Source organism: Lepidochelys kempii, chromosome 19 (assembly GCF_965140265.1).
Source record: "Lepidochelys kempii isolate rLepKem1 chromosome 19, rLepKem1.hap2, whole genome shotgun sequence".
NCBI lineage: Eukaryota > Metazoa > Chordata > Testudines > Cheloniidae > Lepidochelys > Lepidochelys kempii.
Window position 1 is genome coordinate 8747295 of NC_133274.1, and position 19874 is coordinate 8767168.

A 19874-nucleotide genomic window follows, 5' to 3' on the forward strand; every position below is an offset into this window, starting at 1 on the left:
GTTAGTACCTTGTATCTACACTCTCCTCACCAGCCCTTCACTCCGTTTGAAATCAGAGCTGCTTTTTAAACTCTCTCTCTCTCTCTCACACACACACACAATCCACTGCATGCAACACACGCAGATGCAACGCGTTGCATCTGCAAATTTACGATGGCTTGACTTGGTTTATAGCTGTCCAGCCCCTTCGCTTTTTAGACCCTGGCAATTTGAGCTTGAGTATTTCAGCTGTCCAGTTGCCAATCAAAATATTTGAAGGAAATGTTTATTTTCTTCTCGAAATCACACCAGCTGCTGCACTAACTGAATAAGCCCATTTAGATGTAAGAATTTAACCATTGTAAGATTGACTCGAGTGCCCAACTACTCCAAAATCTGACCCAGTCGCCCAGCGGAAATGTCAGTGTTTTGGATGGGAGATTGGGGAAGCGTGGAATGTGTATTAAATAAAAGCCATGGAGAGGTCAAAGCCCTGACTGCTAATGTCACTGTCTCGTAGGTGGGCTTGTTCTGGCATCGGGATGGTGTGGAGGAGCAGGCCAGCAAGACACCCTATTTTGTGCCAGTGAAATATGCATGTCTTAAAGCCCCCCCTTCCCCCCTGCTTTTGCCACGCTTCAGACAAACCAGCTTTCAAAGCCATGTAGCTCTTTTCCAGCTAAAGCAGCTGAGCCCAAGTGACAGAGTGACTTCAGTGTCCTGCCAGCTTGGGAGCCCATATAGGCCTTTTCTGGCATTGAGGAGCTAAAGGACAAGCGCTGTACCAAATGCCTGCTTATGAACGGCAGCAAAGCCCGCGTGGGTCAGCAGCGGGAGCCGCCGGCTCACGAGGCGCCCGCACGGGGACGCTTTGTGTCCCGCAGCAGGAGGGAGGCGCGTCTCTGATGCGGGGAAGAAGGTTCTGCCTCCTCACTGAAGAGCTGCTAGCTGCCCCAGGAGGGCTGGGCAACCCAAAGCCGAGCCTCGCTGCCTTTCGGGGCCTGCACCGTTCCCACTGGACCTGATCCCCTGCCGAGCAGGGACATTCTGGGGAATGGGGGGGTCCAGCCTCCACGGGGGCCTGCAGCACGCCTCGGGATACCTGCTCTGGCGTGGAAGTAGCAAGAGCCGCTAACAACAGTGAATTGCGGTGCGGTGAAGCCACAGCAGCTCGGGTCGCAGCAGCCCTGGCTAGCCACTCGACTAGCCACTGGCTAGCCCTGGCTAGCCACTCGACACGCGGCTTCCCTGCCATTGTTCTAGCGAGCTCGGGGACGTCTGCACGTGCTCCAGTCACCCCTCGGACTGAAGTGTAGCCAAAGTTCAGGGCACATGGGCCGGGGGGAGGGGCGGGGGGGAACAGGGGATCCACTAATGAATAGGTGACTGGCTTAGGTTACAAGGAGGACGGATTTATTTGGGGGCCATGGGAAGTCCCTGGGGTATAAATAATATCGGCGTACAGAGGAGGAAAGGGGGCAGAGGAAAGTGTAGGCCGAACACTAGCGAACACGTCTTACCGTGAAGGCGAAGAGCCAGTGGGAAAGCAGCGACGCTTTGCCCGGCCCGTCATCAAAAGTGCTCCATACCGTGACCGGGTAAAACTGTCAGCTTCGCCAGGAGGTGATTTAGATGCCCAAGTCCCATTTCCAAGAGTGAATTAGGCGTGGAGAGTGGCAGTCACAAGGGTCTTTAAGTGCCTAACTCCCACTGAAACATGGGCGTTAAGTGCCGCAACACTGTCGGGAATCCCACCCTGTGGTGCTTTTGAAAATTTTGCCTGCCATAAAGTGTCATGAGCCTCATTTTATAGATGGAGAAACTGAGGCACAGACAGGTAACATGTCTTCCCCAAGTAAGTCAGCAGCAAAGCACTGTATGTGTGTGTGTGTTTCCAGGCACACACATACACGTTCTGTTTTCACACATACACAACAGAGCTGATAGATATAGAGAGCGAGAGAGTCAATGGAAAACTTGATAAAGTTTTAAAAAGATTTTTTTCAGCTTGACTATAGCTGTGTGATGTGTGTATGTACATGCCTTGCAAAATTGACATGAAAAATCCAGCCCAGGGGGGAAAAAAAACCTACTTTCCTGCCATATGGCATGATGATTGATGACAATGTAAACACGAATGATATTTTACACTTCTGTATATAATGTGTGTGTGTCAAAGACAGCGAGCGGTGGGGGAGAAAACTGCATCTCTACATCTCTCTGTGCCTCTGATTCTTTTCCCCCCTGTCCCTTCTAGTTTTTGTTCTCCTTGTACCTAAATTGTCTTCCAACATTCTTCTCTCCCTGCTCTTTTGTACTTCTAATGGCTGGTCCACCTGGGCGTATGGGCAGTAGGTGGTCCACAGAGGGTCCACCTGGGCGTATGGGCAGTAGGTGGTCCACAGAGGGTCCACCTGGGCGTATGGGCAGTAGGTGGTCCACAGAGAGAGACAGTTTGTTCTCTGGAATATCAAATCCTCCTGCTTTCTAGAGAGGAGTCCAAACCCTCCCTTAAACGCCCATCCTCATGGCTACTTGTCACCTCTCACATCTGTGAGCGAGTGCATTTACTTTCAAGTCAGAGTCAACAAAGAAGGTGAGAAAAAAAATGGTGAATGTTTCTGGAAAGAAAACAGAACAGAGTTTATTTTGGGGCATTGAAAAGCCAAGGTGTGAACAGCGTCCGTTGCAACCAGCAAAGCGGTTGTTCTGTATCTGATATAACTAACTCATGAACTACATGTGATTACTTCCTCTGCTGTGTCTGAAATACCATACAGCTTATCTGAGCATCTCAGGGGTACTTGCTCGAGCGTGTAAAGAACATTTACGACTTGAAACCTTCTGTTTTTGTAAATGTCTTGAAATTTAGAGCTATATGAACACACACAGAGCCCTCCGATCTACTCACCAAAATCCACCCCCACCAGCTTCTTTGTTCCCAGGTCCTTAAATTGACACACCTCAGCTTTGCTGGGCACCGGAGCTCACATTCCCAAAGCTATTTAGGTGCCTCACTCCCATGGATCTACCATGGGAGTGAGGCACCCAGGTATCTTTGTGAATCTGGGCCTAGGCTAGCAGCATTCTAGCCCACATTTCACTATGCACCTGTATTGCAAAGAGCAGCAAAAGCCCTGACTGGCTGGTATTCGGTGAGACTGACAGCCTGCAGCCCGACTACCTCACGAGCTGTGTGTCAGGTCAAAGCTTGGAGAGGGGAGACCCCTTAAGGAACGCCATGGTGATTCAGTACGCAGCACTTAGTTTGCTCTGTGGCCCCCAAACCTGCATCAGAACACAGTAGCACAGACCTGTGCAATGAGGCAGAGACCTACCGACTGTGCAATCTTCTTCTGGGGGGGTCTGGGCTAGATGATGTCAGTGAAGCATCAAGAGCTAAGTCAGTGTGGACTGAAGGAAAACCAAGATCCTGACCACTAAAGATCCCACGACCCACCCGCAAGAGAAGAGCTGTTAACCCTAGTATCGATGCCAAATTGCAGGTGCAAACAAAGAGGGTGTTTTGTTTCACTTCATAAATTGTTGCTGGTAAACAGTTGCCATGCTCTAATCCAGTGGTGGCTGCACATCAGTGATTCCTTTGCATACTCTTTATGAAATAAAGTGCTTAAGTGCTATTATTGTGTCTCATCGTGATGCTGCATTTCTTTACTAGGTTATATTCCATCTTTAAACATTTTAAACTCGATTCATTTCAGGGAGTATTGTCCAATGTGCAAATCTAATTCACTGGCTCAGAAGAGCAATTTAAAGACAGAGGAATACTCAGAGATAGAAAGAAGGCAGGAAACCCATCTTGGTATGTTCCTTCCTTTGAGGCGAAAATTATAGCCCACATTTTATTTTCTTCCCACTAATGCTTGCCTAACTTCCTTTGGAAACAATTTAGTAGCTGCCCAAGAAACAGCTATTTTAAAGCAACTATAAGTCAATCTGGATGGGCTCCTGGAGGACGAGGGAGCAGAAATGAACAGTATTGGCTAGGTCTATAATTTAGAATTTAACCTTAGAACAGCCACATTGCGTTTCTGAGGCCAGGTCTACACTACAGTCATTGCAATGGCCCAGCGATGGCTCAGCAGCTGTGATGATGCAGGGCTGTAATGTAGACACTTGCTACCTTGCCAGAAGGAGGTTTTCCATCACTGTAGTTAATCCATCTTTCTGAGAGGCAGGAGCTAGGTCAATGGAAGAATTCGCCAGTTGACCTAGCCCCTATACACTTGGGGCGGGGAGAGGGTTAGGTTGACCTCATCACACCATTCAGAATGCAACATTTTTCATAGCCCTGAGCCATGTAGCTAGGTCAACCTAATTTTGAAATGTAGACCATGCCTGAAAAACTGGGGTACTAGCAGGCTATTCCACGAGACCTATTAAAAGTAATACAGTACTTTACAAACATAAAAAGAGGGGGAAGGAAGATTTTCTTTAAGTGAATATGGTAAAGCATTCTTCTGTGGCCTAATCTGTACTTGACAAATTGTCCTGGGTTTAACTAAATTGATCTAAAATCAACCTGGTGAGAACCCCTAATGTAGCTGCACCATGAGCGGGACTTTCAGCATTGGCTTCGCCCTCTTTCCTTTGAAGTCAATGGATGCTAGGCAGCAAAGTTAGGTTTGCAAATTGCCCAAATAAGCCAGACTAATTTAAGCTGGAACTAAACTAGTTGAAGTGCATTTACACAAGGTGCTGCACTGGTTCTAACGAGATCAATTTAATTAAACCAGTGCAATTTTTCTAATGTAGCAGAGACCCGTGTCTCCCTGGTCCTTTCCAGGGGATTTGCAAGAAAGGTGACTTATATTTCATTTTTATTTTGGATCCTTAAAAAGCATCCTATTTGTGCACACAGGTAGTCTCTATTACCACATGTCCCTCTGACTGGTATCACCGTACGCCCTGCTACAGGCGTGATATTCGCACTCCCTGACGAAACCTTGTCTTTACACTATACTGTGAACACTTCAGGCTGAGGGCTGTCTCCTTTTATGTGTTTGAACAGCACCTCGCACAACTGGGTCCCCGATCTCAACTAGAGGCTTTGGCCGCTACCGCTGTCTGCCTGAGTCTGCGGGCAGTTTGAAACAATAACTCTGTGAGCTACCCCCAGGATCCTCCCAGGGGTCTTGACTTTGAACCCTAATTTGGCTTGTTTAAAAGTCACCCTTGATAATTATTTCGCTGCTGGCCATTTTAGGAGAACTGGCAAGCTACTAAACTATTGTTGGATGCCTGTGTTGGGGGAGCAGCTCCTGAGAGTTTCTGGGCTGGGGCATGAGGAATGCAAACTCCCCTGCACCATATTTAAAGTCGCTTCCATTCCCAACCCAAATCAGGGAAGGAAGAAGAAATGCAGCCACGTCCCCCATGTCCCAAAAGCCTCCCTTGTCCCACGGTCCCCAGGACACCAAAATGGACTCCCCTGGGGATTGAAAACCCGAAGCCCCCCTGCAGTGGTGGGCAAAACATCCTCCTTCTTCCTAGTAGCTTCTACGAGGCCGTCGTGCCTTGTCATTGCCAAACTCTGCAGCACCCTGAAAATGTGGGTGAGGTGGGGAGGGCACGTTAAATGAATTGAATAGCAACATAGAAAAATAACAGGGGACCCCGCTGGGATTGTACTGGATGAATGGGGTTGCAGGGGGTTGTGATGCTTAATCCAGGGGTCCCTGCTATGTAACGTGGGCTGCAATTGGACACAGGGCCTTGCCCAGGAGTCATTTCTAACCAGGCTACCTTCTTGGCTTACAAGTCATCACCAAGCGAATCCCACTGTGTTACCTGCAGTAGCCTGGTCTTGGGGAAGAATGGCCTTATGGATTACGCACAGCCCTGGGACTCAGGAGCCCTGGGTTCTAGTCCTAGCTCCAGCACTGACTTACTGGGTGACCTTGGGCAAATCGCTACATTGCTCTATGCCTCAGTTTCCCCAGCTATAAAATAAGGCTATTAATAAGCTTGGAAGGGACCACTCCAATTATCTACCCTGAATTCCCACCCAGCACAAGCCATTAATAGTAATGAGCTCACAGGGCTGCTTACAAGGATCGATGGGTTTACTGGCCTTCTTAAAAGTCAAGTGCTAGGTGACACAGACCCGATTCTCACGGGTGCTGAGCGGCTTCCATTGACATCAGCTGGAGCTGGGGGGTGGGGAGGGGGCTGCTTGGTGCCTGTAAAAATCACGCCCCATCATTCTGTGGAATACCACTGGCATATGGCCGGAGCCCACACCCACCCTAGTCAACGGAAAGATTCTCATTAGCAACAATGGGATGAGAGCCGGATCAGGTTCTTCCGCATTTGGGTTCACTCCAGCAACTGGCCAGCCAACCCAGGGAAACAATTTTGAAACACCCAACAGGAAGGTGACAACGTTTCTTGTTTTCAAAGGAGCCTCCCTCCCTTTCCCCCCGCCCCACCCCCGCAACAACTGATACTAACGAGACCCATGTCAGTTATGCGGCAGTGAGTCATTCATGAAGCCCCTACAGCCCAGGGGCCCGGACGGCAGCTAGAGGAAACATGTTGCAAGTGCGTGTATAAATCATGTCACACTTTGCTTTGTCACCGTCTTTGGCGCAAGGAGAAGGGCGCTTGAGGTTTGGTATATGTTTGGGTCAGATTGGCAGTTTGCAGTAAGGACGCATCTTGTCTCAATTCTAAAAAGGTAGGAAAATTCCACACACGAGAAAACCAAATTCTGCCGGTCTAAAGGCACACCGCCCCATCCACTTGTGTTACGCCATTGCTGGAAGAGACAGCAGTGTGAGTTTTTGAAATCCATCGCTCACACACACATCGTTATTTTTAAAAGCCACCATTTTGGGGTGGTTTGCTCTAAAAACAAGATGCCCTGTTCTCAGCTGCCCTCAAGGCATGGGTAGGTGGAGGTGGGCGGACGTTTGTGCCCCAGTCCCCGGGCTGATTCTGCACCGATCTGGTTCCCCAAGATGCCGATGGCCCCCAAGACCTGTTCCTGCAGCCAGGGATTGCACAAGTGCTGAGATGTCCTTTTTCCTGACCATGGTGACACATCCACAGCCAGTGGGCTGGCATAGCATACGGATATCACAGGAAGAATCCCCCATGACAGCGTAATCCTCACATCTGGATCCACTGGCTTTGAGTCTGTTTTGTGTTACTTCAGGCTTGTCCACACATGAACATTAATCCAGAATAAAGTAAAGTATGAATTTAAAGCAGATTAACTATTCCTGATTAACTCCATGTGTGGATCCTGTTGCTCAGGAATAAGAGTGCCTGATTCTGAATTATTTTAACCCAGGGATGAAGGCACTCACATTCCGGACTAAGAGCATCCACACACACAGTTAACCAGGCATAGCTGCCCCAGAATAACTCTCCATGTAGACAAACCCTTAGTACTCTAGAATGCTGGGTTGCATAGTATCTCAGGCCCTGCCCCACTCCTATTGAATCATTGGTAATGTTCCCACTGACTTCAGTAGAGCAGAACCAGGCCCATATTTTGGACAGAGAGAAAGAAAGAATCCTGGGGAAAGCTAGTCAACTATTAGGACAATTACATTTTTTCCTAGTACCACAGCTATTTGCTACCATTCAGACTGCCTTCACTGAACAACGTGACCTCAGAACAGCCTCAGGGAGTCTGACATATGTTCCTTTAACATAGCGTTTAATTTTTGGAGGCTGATCAACTATTCTAGTTAAGAGACAAAACCCGCAAGGTAAGGACCTAAGACAAATAGAAAAGAAAAAAGAAACAAAGATGGGAAATTCAGCAACACGGAGCTGTGTCTGTGCACGCCCCATAATAAGGGAAAAATTTCAAACCGTTCTAATGATAGCTTGGCATTTCACAGTGCATGGGAGAGCCAAGTTTTTAAAACCTCAGATTTCACAGGGCTTGCTCGAGAAATATTGGGCCAGATCTTCTACAGAAGTTCACTAGAATTAACTCAGCTCTGCTGAAGTCAATGGAGCTATGCTGATTTATGTACCAGAGCTGATGATCTTGCCTCGCTTATTTAACACACTGCAGAGCCAGATGCTGACCTTAGTTACTCTGGTGTAAACCGAGAGCAACCCCTTTGTCTCCAGTTGCATTTACACTGGTGCCAAGTGAAAGCAGACTGTGGCCTGACGAGGGATGGTAACAGGAGTAAACTGCAGTTGCATGCAGATATATGAAGGGCCTGATTCTCTTCTCACTAATGCTGGTGTACACCAGGACTGACCCCACTGAAATGAATGGCATTTAACGGTGTGAAACTGACGGAAGTGAGAAGACAATCAGGCGCTCTGAACTTGGGCATGGGTAAACTTTCCTTATGTACTTCCTCACCGGCCCACCAGAAATGATCAGGTTTTTCTCTTCCTGAGAGGTTTTTCATTTTTAGATTTAACCTCAGGATGATTGTTTTACGGGGACGGTGTGGGGGGTGGAGGAAGAGGGAGGCTATTTATAAACGCCAGGGGCTGCCTCAGTGAAAGGCTTGTGCAGAGGGTCAGATTCTGCTCTAAATTACCCCAGCGTTAACGCCAGAGTCACTCCATCAACCTCAGCTGGAAAGTAGGGTCTGGACCAGTATGTCCGTTTTCTATGCAATTTACAGACCGGAGCAGAAGCCTCGGCGGTGGCAGGCAGCGTGGAGGCAGGTGGGAGGGTTTTTCCACATGGCCAAAGCTGGAGCTGGCTCTGTCTCGGTTTGAGCAAGGCCTGGAGAATGAGGAAAAGGGTTGGCATGTACATAGGCAGGCCCAGAACACTGATCCTCCAGTGACTAGAGCAAGTGAGAGTCATAGCTCAAAAGTCCCCTATGCAACTCCAAGCAGGCATTGCCCACCCGAGGGGATTGTGTGTAGGCCCACTCAGGTTACAGTCGAATGCTGCTCTTCTAGTCCATATTGCTTCCCATTTTCTTTTGCTGGTGACGGTCACAAAACTTACCCCACATTGCCCAGAATAGGGCCATAGCCCATAGGTGCCCATTAACAATTTATGTTCCAGAAAGAAGATTCACTCAATCCCTATTGACAATCTGCAGCGACACACATGGGTAGCCAAACTGCATCCCAGAGAAGAAGGATTTCCCAGTGGTCAGGGTGCTTGCCTAGGACTGGGAAGACCTGAGGGTGGGGGGGGGGGTGTCAAAGGCTGGCTCTGCCACTGATTCTCTGTATGACCTTGGGCAACTCATTTAGTCTCTCTGTGCCCCTGTTTCCCATCTAGTCCATGGGAATAATGGCACTGCCCTACCACACAGCAGTGTTGTGAGGCTAGTTTGAAGATTCTGAGCTGCTACGACAATGGGAACTGTCTAAATACCATAGATAGCTTCCAGCATCTCCCCCTTGGCCCTCCCAACCTGTGTCATCTCTTTACACTTCAGAGTGAATCGTCTTCTTATACGTGTTACCTAAGAACGTGCCAAGACATGAGAAAAATTACAGGCCTGTTAACTCTTCTATTATTCTTGGCAGGGTTGAGTTCTAATGGCCTGGGCAAAAATTACGATCGTTGTGAATCACATGTGTGTCTGTGAGGGGCTTTATAATTATTATTGGTTATAGTTTGTGTTAAGTCAAAAGGACACTCTCAAGATAAAACGTTACAAAACAGATTTAGCTCCTGCTTACACTGGGGCAAATCCAGAGTAGCTCTGTTAACTTTACTGCAGTAACGCCATGTAACTGGGCACAGAATTTGCCCCCCTGTATTTTTTTAAAGTTCCTGATACCTTAGATTATCAAAAAGGAAAGAATGTTACACACCTAATTGGCTTTTCACCATTTCTGTTGTTGCTTGGCCTTTTGCATTTCAGTGAAATTATCCTGGCCAGTTTCACTTTGATTTCGAGTCAGTATCACTACCTGATTCTCAGGCACTTGCCCAAAACCGTTATGTAGGTTTTCAACAGGGGAACATGTCAGTTTTTAAAATACATATATATGCATAAAGTGAATCTTTTTAAATCATGAAAGAGCACGATATCTATGAGGTCTCTAAAATTTCCCTCCTCTAAACAAAACTTAAACAATGGTTGTAAAACGAGTTGGCAGCATCCCTTTAATAGGCGATACTAATCTTAATTAAATTTCCCAGGAGAGCTCGTCAAAAAAAATGATAATTTCAATTAAAAGAATCTAAATAAAATTTTCACTGAATTTTAGTTGTAGTTATTTACCTGCTTTGGAGCTGGGGTATAATTTTCAAAGGTGCTTAAGTGACTTAGCCGCCTAAGTCTCATTGACTGTCAACGACGTAGGTTCCTAAAGCCCTGATCCTGAAAGATATGTAGGCTCCTAACTCCCATTGGTTTCTAAGGGAGTGTGGCACCTAACTAATTTTTAGAGTCTGGGCCTAAAAACTTAAGTCACTTTTGAAAACGGGATTTAGGGACTTTTTAAAAATTTATCCCACTAAACGAAAATGTGAAATTTCAATTTTTTCATCAAAAATTTGAATTTTGAAAAAAAAAGTAACAAAATTATAGCTGAAAATTTAATTTTGTTTCTCATTCAACCCTTTTATTACTTTATATGTAATTTCCACTGGGAGAAAATGATGTGATTATAAATCACAGAAGTAAGAGGTGGGATAAAAAAACCGAGAACATTAAGCAAGCAAGTCTCAGGGGACGGGTCGCTGCAATGCAGGACAGTCTATTTTCAAATGCTTAGCCCAATCTAGCAATGAAATCCGAACCCTGTGCATGCTTGGAAGAACACACTGACATCTCCAGGTTAATTATCTATAGGCATAAGTAGCGATTTGTGCATTTTCACTTGCAAACACCTTGGATGCCCTCTCTCATTTAATGTGACCTTCCATCATGAGAGAATTCAAAGGGGAGCTAGAGGGAGTGCAGACCCCACCCCATCTGAAGGCGCCGCCTCTGACTTGGCTGGTGCAGTGAGAGAGAGATCTCCTCCTGTTTCAACCTCTTTTGACCCCTGCTGTCTCCTTTCTGAACTCTCAATCCTGCCATTTCCCCAACAGCAGTTTAACCCCTCCCACATGGGGACCTTAGGCCCCTCCCACATGGGGGGCAGGGTTAATACATCATCTGGCACACTCAAGGTTGGGGAAAGGGAGAGAAATTCCACCTCTCATGAACTGCACAAGGAAGATTCCTGGCAGAATCTGGGACACATTATCCAAGTCAGCCTAAGGGACTCAAGTGTCAAGGCAGGTGAGTGCTAATGAACCCAACCCGGTTACCTTGTATTGGAGTCTGAGTCTGTGACCCAAAGTGGCCTGGGGCGGTCAGGGATCCTCGGGGGTTGGGAGTTGTTGGGGTAACTCTCATAGTCTGGCGCAGACGTTCCAGTTCGCTATAGCGGTCTGTGTAGGGCTTGGCTTGGTCTTCTAGCTTTTGTCTGTGCCCTGAAACATTGTGAGAAAATCCGAGATGTAATCAATTACCCTTTGGCTAGAGAGCCCTTGTCAATAAAAAGTGAGACTAGTACAACAGGTTACAGTTTGGTCGTATTACTTGTATTGCGGTAGCATGTAGAGGACCCCAACTGAGATCAGGTCCTGTCGTGCTAGGCACTGTACGGACACATAGTAAGAGACAGTCCCTGTCCCAAAGAGTTTACAATCTAAACAGCAAGAGTGAGAGGGGAAACTGAGGCATGGGCGGAGAGGAAGTGACTTGCCCAAGGTCACCCAGCAGTCAGTGGCGGAGCTAATGGGGACTGGGGAAGGGGTGACTGCCCCCTTTAGTGGTATGTGTGGTGCCTTTTCCAGCATATTATACACAGAGGCCGCTCTAGGCATAGGCAAGTTAGGCAGTTGCCTAGGGCAGCAGATCCAAGGCAAGTTGGAGCATGAGCTATCCCGTACTAGCCTGTCACGGTGCAGAATAACTACCTGTGGGCACTGAGACGCTCTTTCACAGTTCCTTAGTGTGCTTTGATCTAGTCCTTTTTGAAACAGGACCAGATCAAGGCATGTTAACAAACTGCTAACAGGTGTCAGCAGAATGCAGACAGTGTGCATCCTGCATGCATTAACACACGCGCAGAGGCCTCGGCATGGACCATACTGCAGGAGAGGAGAGGAGAGGAGAGGAGAGGAGAGCCGAGCCGAGCCGAGCCGAGCCGAGCCGAGCCGAGCCTGGCCTGGCCTGGCCTGGCCTGGCCTGGCCCGGCCCGGCCCCAGGTGGCCCCTCCCTCTCAACATCTAGAGAAAGACTATGTCCTCTTATAAAGGCCAGCTGGGCCCTGATTGGGGAGTGGCCTCAGCTGTGGCTGTTTCCCCAATCAGCCGAGGCCTGCTGCTTTCCCTAGCAGCAGCCCTCTTGCAGCCTCAGCCCTCTCCCAGGGCTGATTTCAAGTCCTTCAGGGCAGAAGCAGGTGACCACCCCGCTACAGCCCCCAAGCTCTACCTTCACCCCCTCTGCTCCTAACCCTCCAGGATCCTGCTACCCATTTCCCCTCGTGTCCAGCCCCCACCCCCACCTTCCTGGTTGCAAAACCCAGCTCCCCGACTGCCAGGTTGAGAACAGGAAGCCAGGTCTCCTGAGTCCTGATGCCCTCCATGTTGCCCTAGTCACCAGGCCCTACAACGGCTCTTAATTCATTTGGGAAAAGAAATGGAAACAGATGCAAATGACTGTAAATGCCATTTCTTGGCACAGCCACTACACGCCTGGGAAATAAGTAAAGGACAAGCTGAATTAAAAATATCTTCATTGTCCTTGCTCATTGCACAAACGACAGAGTATTTCACTGCAGTCCCCAGGAGTCAAACTGTTCACAGAGAACTAGGAAGGAAAGATGTGATGGCTAAGCCACAGCAGTGGGAGTCTGGAGAACTGGCTTTGACACAGTCACTGTGTGCACGATCTTGGACATCCACTGTGCTGCTCTCGGCCTCAGTTTTCTCATCTGTAAAATGGGGAGAATGTTCAGCTGCTTCACTGAGGTACTGCACCAAGCAAGGAATGCTTGTAAAGTACTTTGAGATCCTCAGACAGAGGCTGCTAGGGCAGGGGGATAATCATTCAATTGATGCCAGTCAGCCTGAAGCAAAGGGAGCATGGAATGCACTTGCCACACCATTTTCACATTTGACTGTCTCAGTCAACATGAAACGTCCTCTCTCTCTCTGGGCCAGATTCCAATCTCAGTTACACCAGCGCACACCTGGAGTGACTCCAGGGAAACCAGCAGAGTTGTTTCAGATTTACATCTGCACACTCCACACGCTCTCGGGCTGAAGTATACAAGTCCGCCTGATGAACCAACACTTCGCACATCTGCAGCACATCCAAGGACCTCAAAGCGAAGATGGGTAACACGTTATCCCAGTTTCAAAGGAGGGGCAACAAAGGGGAAGGCAACACGAGGAGTTAGTAGGGGAGGATTTTTGACTCACTGCAGATCACAGCTGCACGTTATCTGATGCAACCAAATAACATAATGTACAGGGACCGAAATGCAACTTCAGCTGGCTTTTAAAAAGGGACACACTCAGCTCTTAAAGGCCCCACATTAACTGCTCCATATTTGCTCCTCCCTCCCCCCACACATACGGTTATAGTATCTCAAGTTACAATTTACAGCCAAGTAGACTGAAAGTAGTTCCCACACTTCCGCTTTACAGATCTTCTGACCACTGTCTCACTATCTTGCATTGGTTCGTCTCATCTCACTCACGTCTGCATTCTGCAGTCGCCCTGTGCCTGGATCTCCACAAGCATGTAGGTGAGGGAAGGATCCTGTTGGGGTCTGAGTGTGAGATCGGAGCCTCACTTTGTAAAGCTCATTGTAAATGTATAGTCCTACATCTCTTATTGCTCATCATAGTTATTGAACTCAAACCTCGTATTCCAAGGGACACTGTCGACTAGTTTAAAGCTCCAAATTCAGCCAATGAATAAATTTGCTGATACTTCCTCTGAAATCAGTGGGAACGGCACCAATCTATTGAAAGGCAGAAGGACCCTCCTTAGATTTGTCATAAAAGGGGCATGTGGGTGTTTTATCCATATCAGGGATAGGAACAAAATAACAACAAGAGGAATAAAAATATTTCCATTTTTTAAATCAATGTCTCTTTCCCACTTCTCTTTCTCTGCCCCCTCATTCTCCTGATGTGTTGCAGACCCAAACATAGCACCACCAGGCTAGTAATGGGAACCAGAAAGCAAAAATGGTTAAAAATGGATTCCAAGCTATGTGGAAGTGAGAAAAGCTCTATTCTAATCTGCACAGGTCCTTATACTATGCTCACCACCAAAATACTGTGGGCATCAGCTTCCAGTTGTGCATTAAGCAACAAGACTGACATCTGTCACGTTTGGTCTCTCGCTTGTCAGGGGGAGTGGCGCACGCAGTGAAGTCTCCTGTTTTGGTATTTTAGAAGTGGCTAGTGATTCTGGGTTCCTCACTTAAACATCTTAAAAAGGACTGATTTCCAGACAGTGCTGAGCACCTGCTCTCTGCAAACCTGGCCTCTTTAAGGTGTCTTGAGCTGAGCCCCCCCGGATGGAGGTGCCTAAAATCAGTAGTCACTTTTGAAAAATTGAAGCCAAGGGGCCATCTACCCTATGAAACTGACAATGGTAAAGCACGGTGACTTAGCAGAATGGAAGCCAACTCTGTTATACAACTCTGTTGTTTGGCCTGTTGACCCTGTAGCTAGGGTTTCAAAGGTGGCTTAGCGCCATTCCTATAGGCAGGGCCCAACTGTGCAAAACAAATTGAAGAAAGAAGCACATGAGTTAAAAAAAAAACCCAGCCTCCACAAATAACAAGCAGATTTTTGCACACCCTGTGCTGCTGAGACTTCCTGTCACTTTTCTCTAGAGCTGGGAACGTCAGACTATGTCATGCAAGAGCGGAGTCACTATTAATGTGCTTCTTTCATGAGAACGTCCCCAGCTTTTGATTTCTGCAGCGGCTCATTGTATTAAAGCCCTTCACCATCAAACCACACTCAACACACAGAGGAAACCCACACGGACAAATTAACATGACTGCTGCACCCTAAAGAAAAGGAAGATAGTTTCCAAGCTCTGCAAACTCTGGGCTTTGTCTGAAGCCCATTGAAGTCAGTGAGAGTCTTTCCATTGACTTCTAAGAGTCTTGGCTCAAGTCCCAAGAACCCAATCCCAAGAGGTGTTGAGTCTTTTGCATACGGAACCCATCACTGCACTGCTGGGGTGTATTTTTGCCACCAGATAGCCCGCAAGGTTATAGCATTTTGCTCTCAGATGTCACCCAGCGGTCTCTCCTCCAGCTTAGCAGTCACATTCTGAAACAAATACAAGTAAATGGTGACTCATGTCTTTACGGAAATGTTAAGTCCTGATGTAACAAAACACAGACAGCTACTGACTTGATCTGCCTCTTGTCAACAAGGAAGAAGTTTTTAAAGACAGATGCAGTTTCCCAGTCAGGTAACTTTGACATGCAGCATGATATTAACCATGACAGGTCACCTTATATCACTGATGTACTAAGATCAGTATCACTACATCAAACAAAAACAACTCCATTGAATATTTTCCATATGAAAGAATCGATGTGAATCTGACACTCTGATCAATAATAAAAAGCACGTTGGAAGTTCTGGGTGTTTCCTTGGAATGGCGACAGTGAAATACTGTACATAAGCCAATGAAACTGTAGCCCTTAAAGCTATGCTTTAAAGACATGCTTTCTGCATTAAAACATTTCAAAGGCAAAATAGGCCCTTCTCTTTCTGTTAGAACTTTGGAAACTGACAAGGCTTCAGAAACTCCCTGATTGGAACTTTTCATGTGCCTGTGTGGGGTCTCCCCATGGTTCTACACAAGCATCTCATTTCCCTAGATTGCTAAGGAGCCAAATCACCATCGTTTTGAACGTGTCTGCGCGACTGCAGAGCCTAGCTAGCACTTGACTCTGTGTTAGACCAAAGGTAGAAATAGATCCCCAGGTCCAAAATCTCCATCCGGGTTTTGAACGCTTCCAGAGTTCAGCTCTGCAGTGTTTGGTCTGGCCCATTAGGAAGATAGGAGCCATTTGCAAAATACAGCTATGCATCCCCAAGCTTGAATGCTCAGCTCAGGGGTTTTGGCCCACACCCCAGTCGAACAGTAGGTGCAGCTATCATTGTGAAGGGCAGGGAACTTTTCTTTTCTCTCAGTGACTTTGGAATTCAGATGTCACAGTCATTTAGTGCGACCTCCCCATCAACATTGGCCCTTGCACAGCGATGGTGGTCAGGGGGAGATAGTTTTTCTAAGCAAAGACTTGTCACCACTGAAGTTGGTCAGTGTAAACTCTTAAAGGTGTTTGGCTTTTTCAGGAAAGGGAGGGGCACGCGTGACTTTTGCATTTCATTTGCCTGGTTTCCGCTAAGAAGAAGGGGGTGGTAAGAAAAAAAATCCTGCTAACTTGCAATGCCCCCTTAACTAGCTTGTCCTCAGCTGAAGTGGCTTTAACTGGAGCATCATCAGTGGAAAAGTTCTTAATTCACCCATCCTTAAATGGAGACTGCGCTGAAGGAAACCCCATCAGAGGTGTTCTCATCTGAGATGCCCTTAAACAAAGGCATTGTTAAAATACCAACAGCAAATTCTAATGGTTAGACATGAAAATGGCAAAGTAAGGACCAGATTCTGCCTCTCTTACCCACCCTGGTTAGTTCCTTGTTCTATGAGACATTCTGTTGATTTCAATGGCGTTATTACACGTGGTAAGTGGTCACCGATGGATGAAATTCATTCCTGTGCAGACAGCCACTGCAAGGCTTATGTCCCACTTAACACCTTGATATAGCCCCTTCAGTGGGTCACAGATGTTGCGCTGGGCCTCTGCAGGGTGTGAACTTCACCTCGAGCTGAGCACCAGCTATACAATCAGGTCCCCAGTGTGTCCTGTGTAGACACAAGCTGGATTTGAAATGACTAGCCTCCTCCATAGGGCCTGAGTTATGTGATCTCCACAGTCTCAATCAGGACAGATGGCGAAAGAGAGTTTATTTGCGCGCTCCTATCCATTAAAAATGGCACTGCTGATTTTTACCTGCGGGCTGAGACGAAGCGTGGGAGATGCCACGTTACAAGGACTCGCGCTGAGAAAAGTATGAGCAACCGAAAGAGTTGCGGGAGGGAAAGAACGGAAATTGGAACTCAGCCTTGACCATAGCATCTGCTGTTGGAAGGAGCACACATCCGCCGTTCACACATCTGCAGCTAGGGCTCTGCCTGTCAGCCTACCTGTGCAGGATGGCGAATGGCAAGCTGTTTGGGCTGGCTTTATAAAGTGAAGCCCAGACATTAAAGGGAGGGGGAAGGGAAGGACCCGTCTTTTCGCCGGCCTAACAAAGTCCACCACAGATAACTGATTATGCACATGTTTGAAGTTGGCTTGCTTACGCCATTCGGAAAGCGAATCAGTCACGCCGAGTCTTTGCTTTGGCTTCCTCCTGGCTTCTCAAGACACTGCCGCTACTGTCCTTTCCCAGCCTTGAAAGAAAGAGCAAAGTGTCGCAACACCCTTCAGCCCGCCTGATCTGTCGGAAGATTTACACTGACTTTAACAACCAAAGGAAAATAATATTGAAGGGCGGGAGGGAGAGGTTGATGATAATTTATAAAGATTTTTTAGCCTGTGGTGGTCTGTGATGAATGGCTGCCTATAAAGGGATGAAAATAAATATCCCTTTTTGAAGGAAATAGATTGGCTCCAGTCCAGCTGGCAGGGAGCAGAGAGAGATATGTTGCATTTACAGTAGGTCTTTACTGTCTGAACTCAGAACAGTGGGAGAGATGTTCATTATACACGGCCTGGTGCTGATTAGCTGAATTTAAAACCAGCCGACTGGTCCGTCGCCGCCTTACTCTCCTTTCGTGGTTGGGAAGCCCTTTAACTCTTTCTCTGCTCCTTCCACCCTTCCCCGCCCCCACCGGGCTGACTGATGTGGCTGTTTATGGAGCAGACTCTTCTGGCTGGTTTTGTGCTGGCGGTGTTTTAGTCTATCTCCTCAGATCCAAAAACCTATTTAATACCCTGAAAAAACAGGTCCCTGCTGCAGGTGCCTGTGTGTCCACCTAGGCTGCTATTTTCAAAAGGGCCTAAGTGACATTCCATGTTCAGAAGGGATTTAGACACTTAAGAGTCTCAGTCCCATCGACTGATGACGCAAGTCAGAATAAAAGCACTTTGCCGGGGGAACTATGTGGGTGGTGTGACGAATGGGAACCTCCACCTTCAGTCTGGGCAGAGCACAGAACACCTGCCCAGTAGCTCCAGCAGCCCAGAGGCTGCCTTCGAGGTGCACTCCCACATAGGAGGCTGGGATCAGGCGGATCTGTGCAGTTCACAGACCCGCTGGCCATACCCCTGCTGTGCCATCGGAACCTGCAGGCGGCGTCTACAGCATCTCTGCTTCCTAACCCACGCGATTCCTTGATCCTGGTCTTTATGGGACGAAGAAGAGAGGCAGGTGGGGAGCCCCAGGGATTTGACACCTTATCTGCACCCCTCTCTGCGTGGTATTGATTCATGGGAAAGAGGAACACAAAATAACACAAAATCATTTTGAAGCACCTTCCTCTACCGAATACAATTTCTCTCCAGTTGGTTTCAAAGGGGGCCTCTGGTATCCTGCAGTGGAAAAGCAGGGCCCTGGGAACAACTTAATCGCACTCTGAGTCAAATTCTCTTCCTTTCTCTGCCACATCATTTGAAGTTATTGGTCAAACTGCTACACTCTTGGAAGCACAAGGGACGTGGTGCAGCCCTGAGATCTGTGATGCTCTTGTGGTTTTGTTTGATAGCACAGGCACTTGAGCTGCTGTATTCCCCGAAATGAAACCTTTCTTTTAGCAGCGACCTTTTTTCTTCTGCATTTTCACATTATCCTCTCAGATTTGCTAATCCTGCCAAACGTAAGCCGGGATAACCTTATTAGTAATTTAGGAGACACGTTCCCAAATAGGCCTGAATAATTCCCTTCAATTCTACACCAGCCTTCATTTTGGGGGCATCCCAGTGCGTTCATTACATTCTCACAACACCCTCTGAGACGTAGGTAAGTAAATACCCTGATGGGTAAACCAAGGCACAGAGACGTTGGGTCAAATTCAGACCTGGTCTTATTGAACCATCGACCCCTCTCCTCGCTCATCAGTGACACCAGTCTTGCTTGTAGGCTTCTCCCTCAAGTACCTCTGCGTTCTCCCCCTGGCATGGGAAATCTTCTCATCAAAGGCTATGTCTACGCTATGGACCTTACAGTGGCACAGTGCTCTCCTGCTGGCATAATTGGGGGAGGGATAATTGGGGGAGGGATAGCTCAGTGGTTTGAGCATTGGCCTGCTAAACCCAGGGTTGTGAGTTCAATCCTTGAGGGATCTAGGGGATCTATTTAGGGATCTAGGGCAAAAATTGGGGATTGGTCCTGCTTTGAGTAGGGGGTTGGACTAGATGAGCTCCTGAGGTCCCTTCCAACCCTGATAGTCTATGAATTAAACCATCCCTAACGAGCAGCAGTAGCTATGTCAGCAGGAGAGCATCTCCCGCTGACCCAGCGCTGTTCACACTGGTGCTTTTGTGGGTGAAACTTTTGTTGATCGGGGTGGGTTTTTTTCACACCCCCTGACCGACAAAAATTTTACCGACAAAAGCGTGAGTGCAGACTTAGCCTAAATGTGTCAAGTCACCACCTTGTGTTCCTTTAAATCCCTCCTTAACAGAATATTAGGACAGGTTGTCTGATGGAGTAGGTCAGCTATGCCAAATCACGCCAGCTGAGGATCTTGGCTGTGGGTTTCCAAAAGGCTTTCAAGCGGGAAGTGTTGCAATCAGATGGATTCCATAGAAAGATGGTTTTGTACTGCACAACTGACATTGTTTCTTCTCTCTCGTTCTGTTGT

At 47.6% G+C, this 19874-nt stretch overlaps 1 protein-coding gene across 1 annotated transcript in view; it reads right to left on the reverse strand.

Moving 5' to 3' along the window:
• RUNX3 (RUNX family transcription factor 3) overlaps window positions 1–19874 on the reverse strand; it is a 62852-nt gene that overhangs the window by 12735 nt on the left and 30243 nt on the right. Inside the window, exon 4 of the mRNA XM_073317732.1 lies at window positions 11219–11383. Within this exon, the coding sequence (XP_073173833.1) occupies window positions 11219–11383 (165 nt within the window). The remainder of the gene's footprint in view (window positions 1–11218; window positions 11384–19874) is intronic.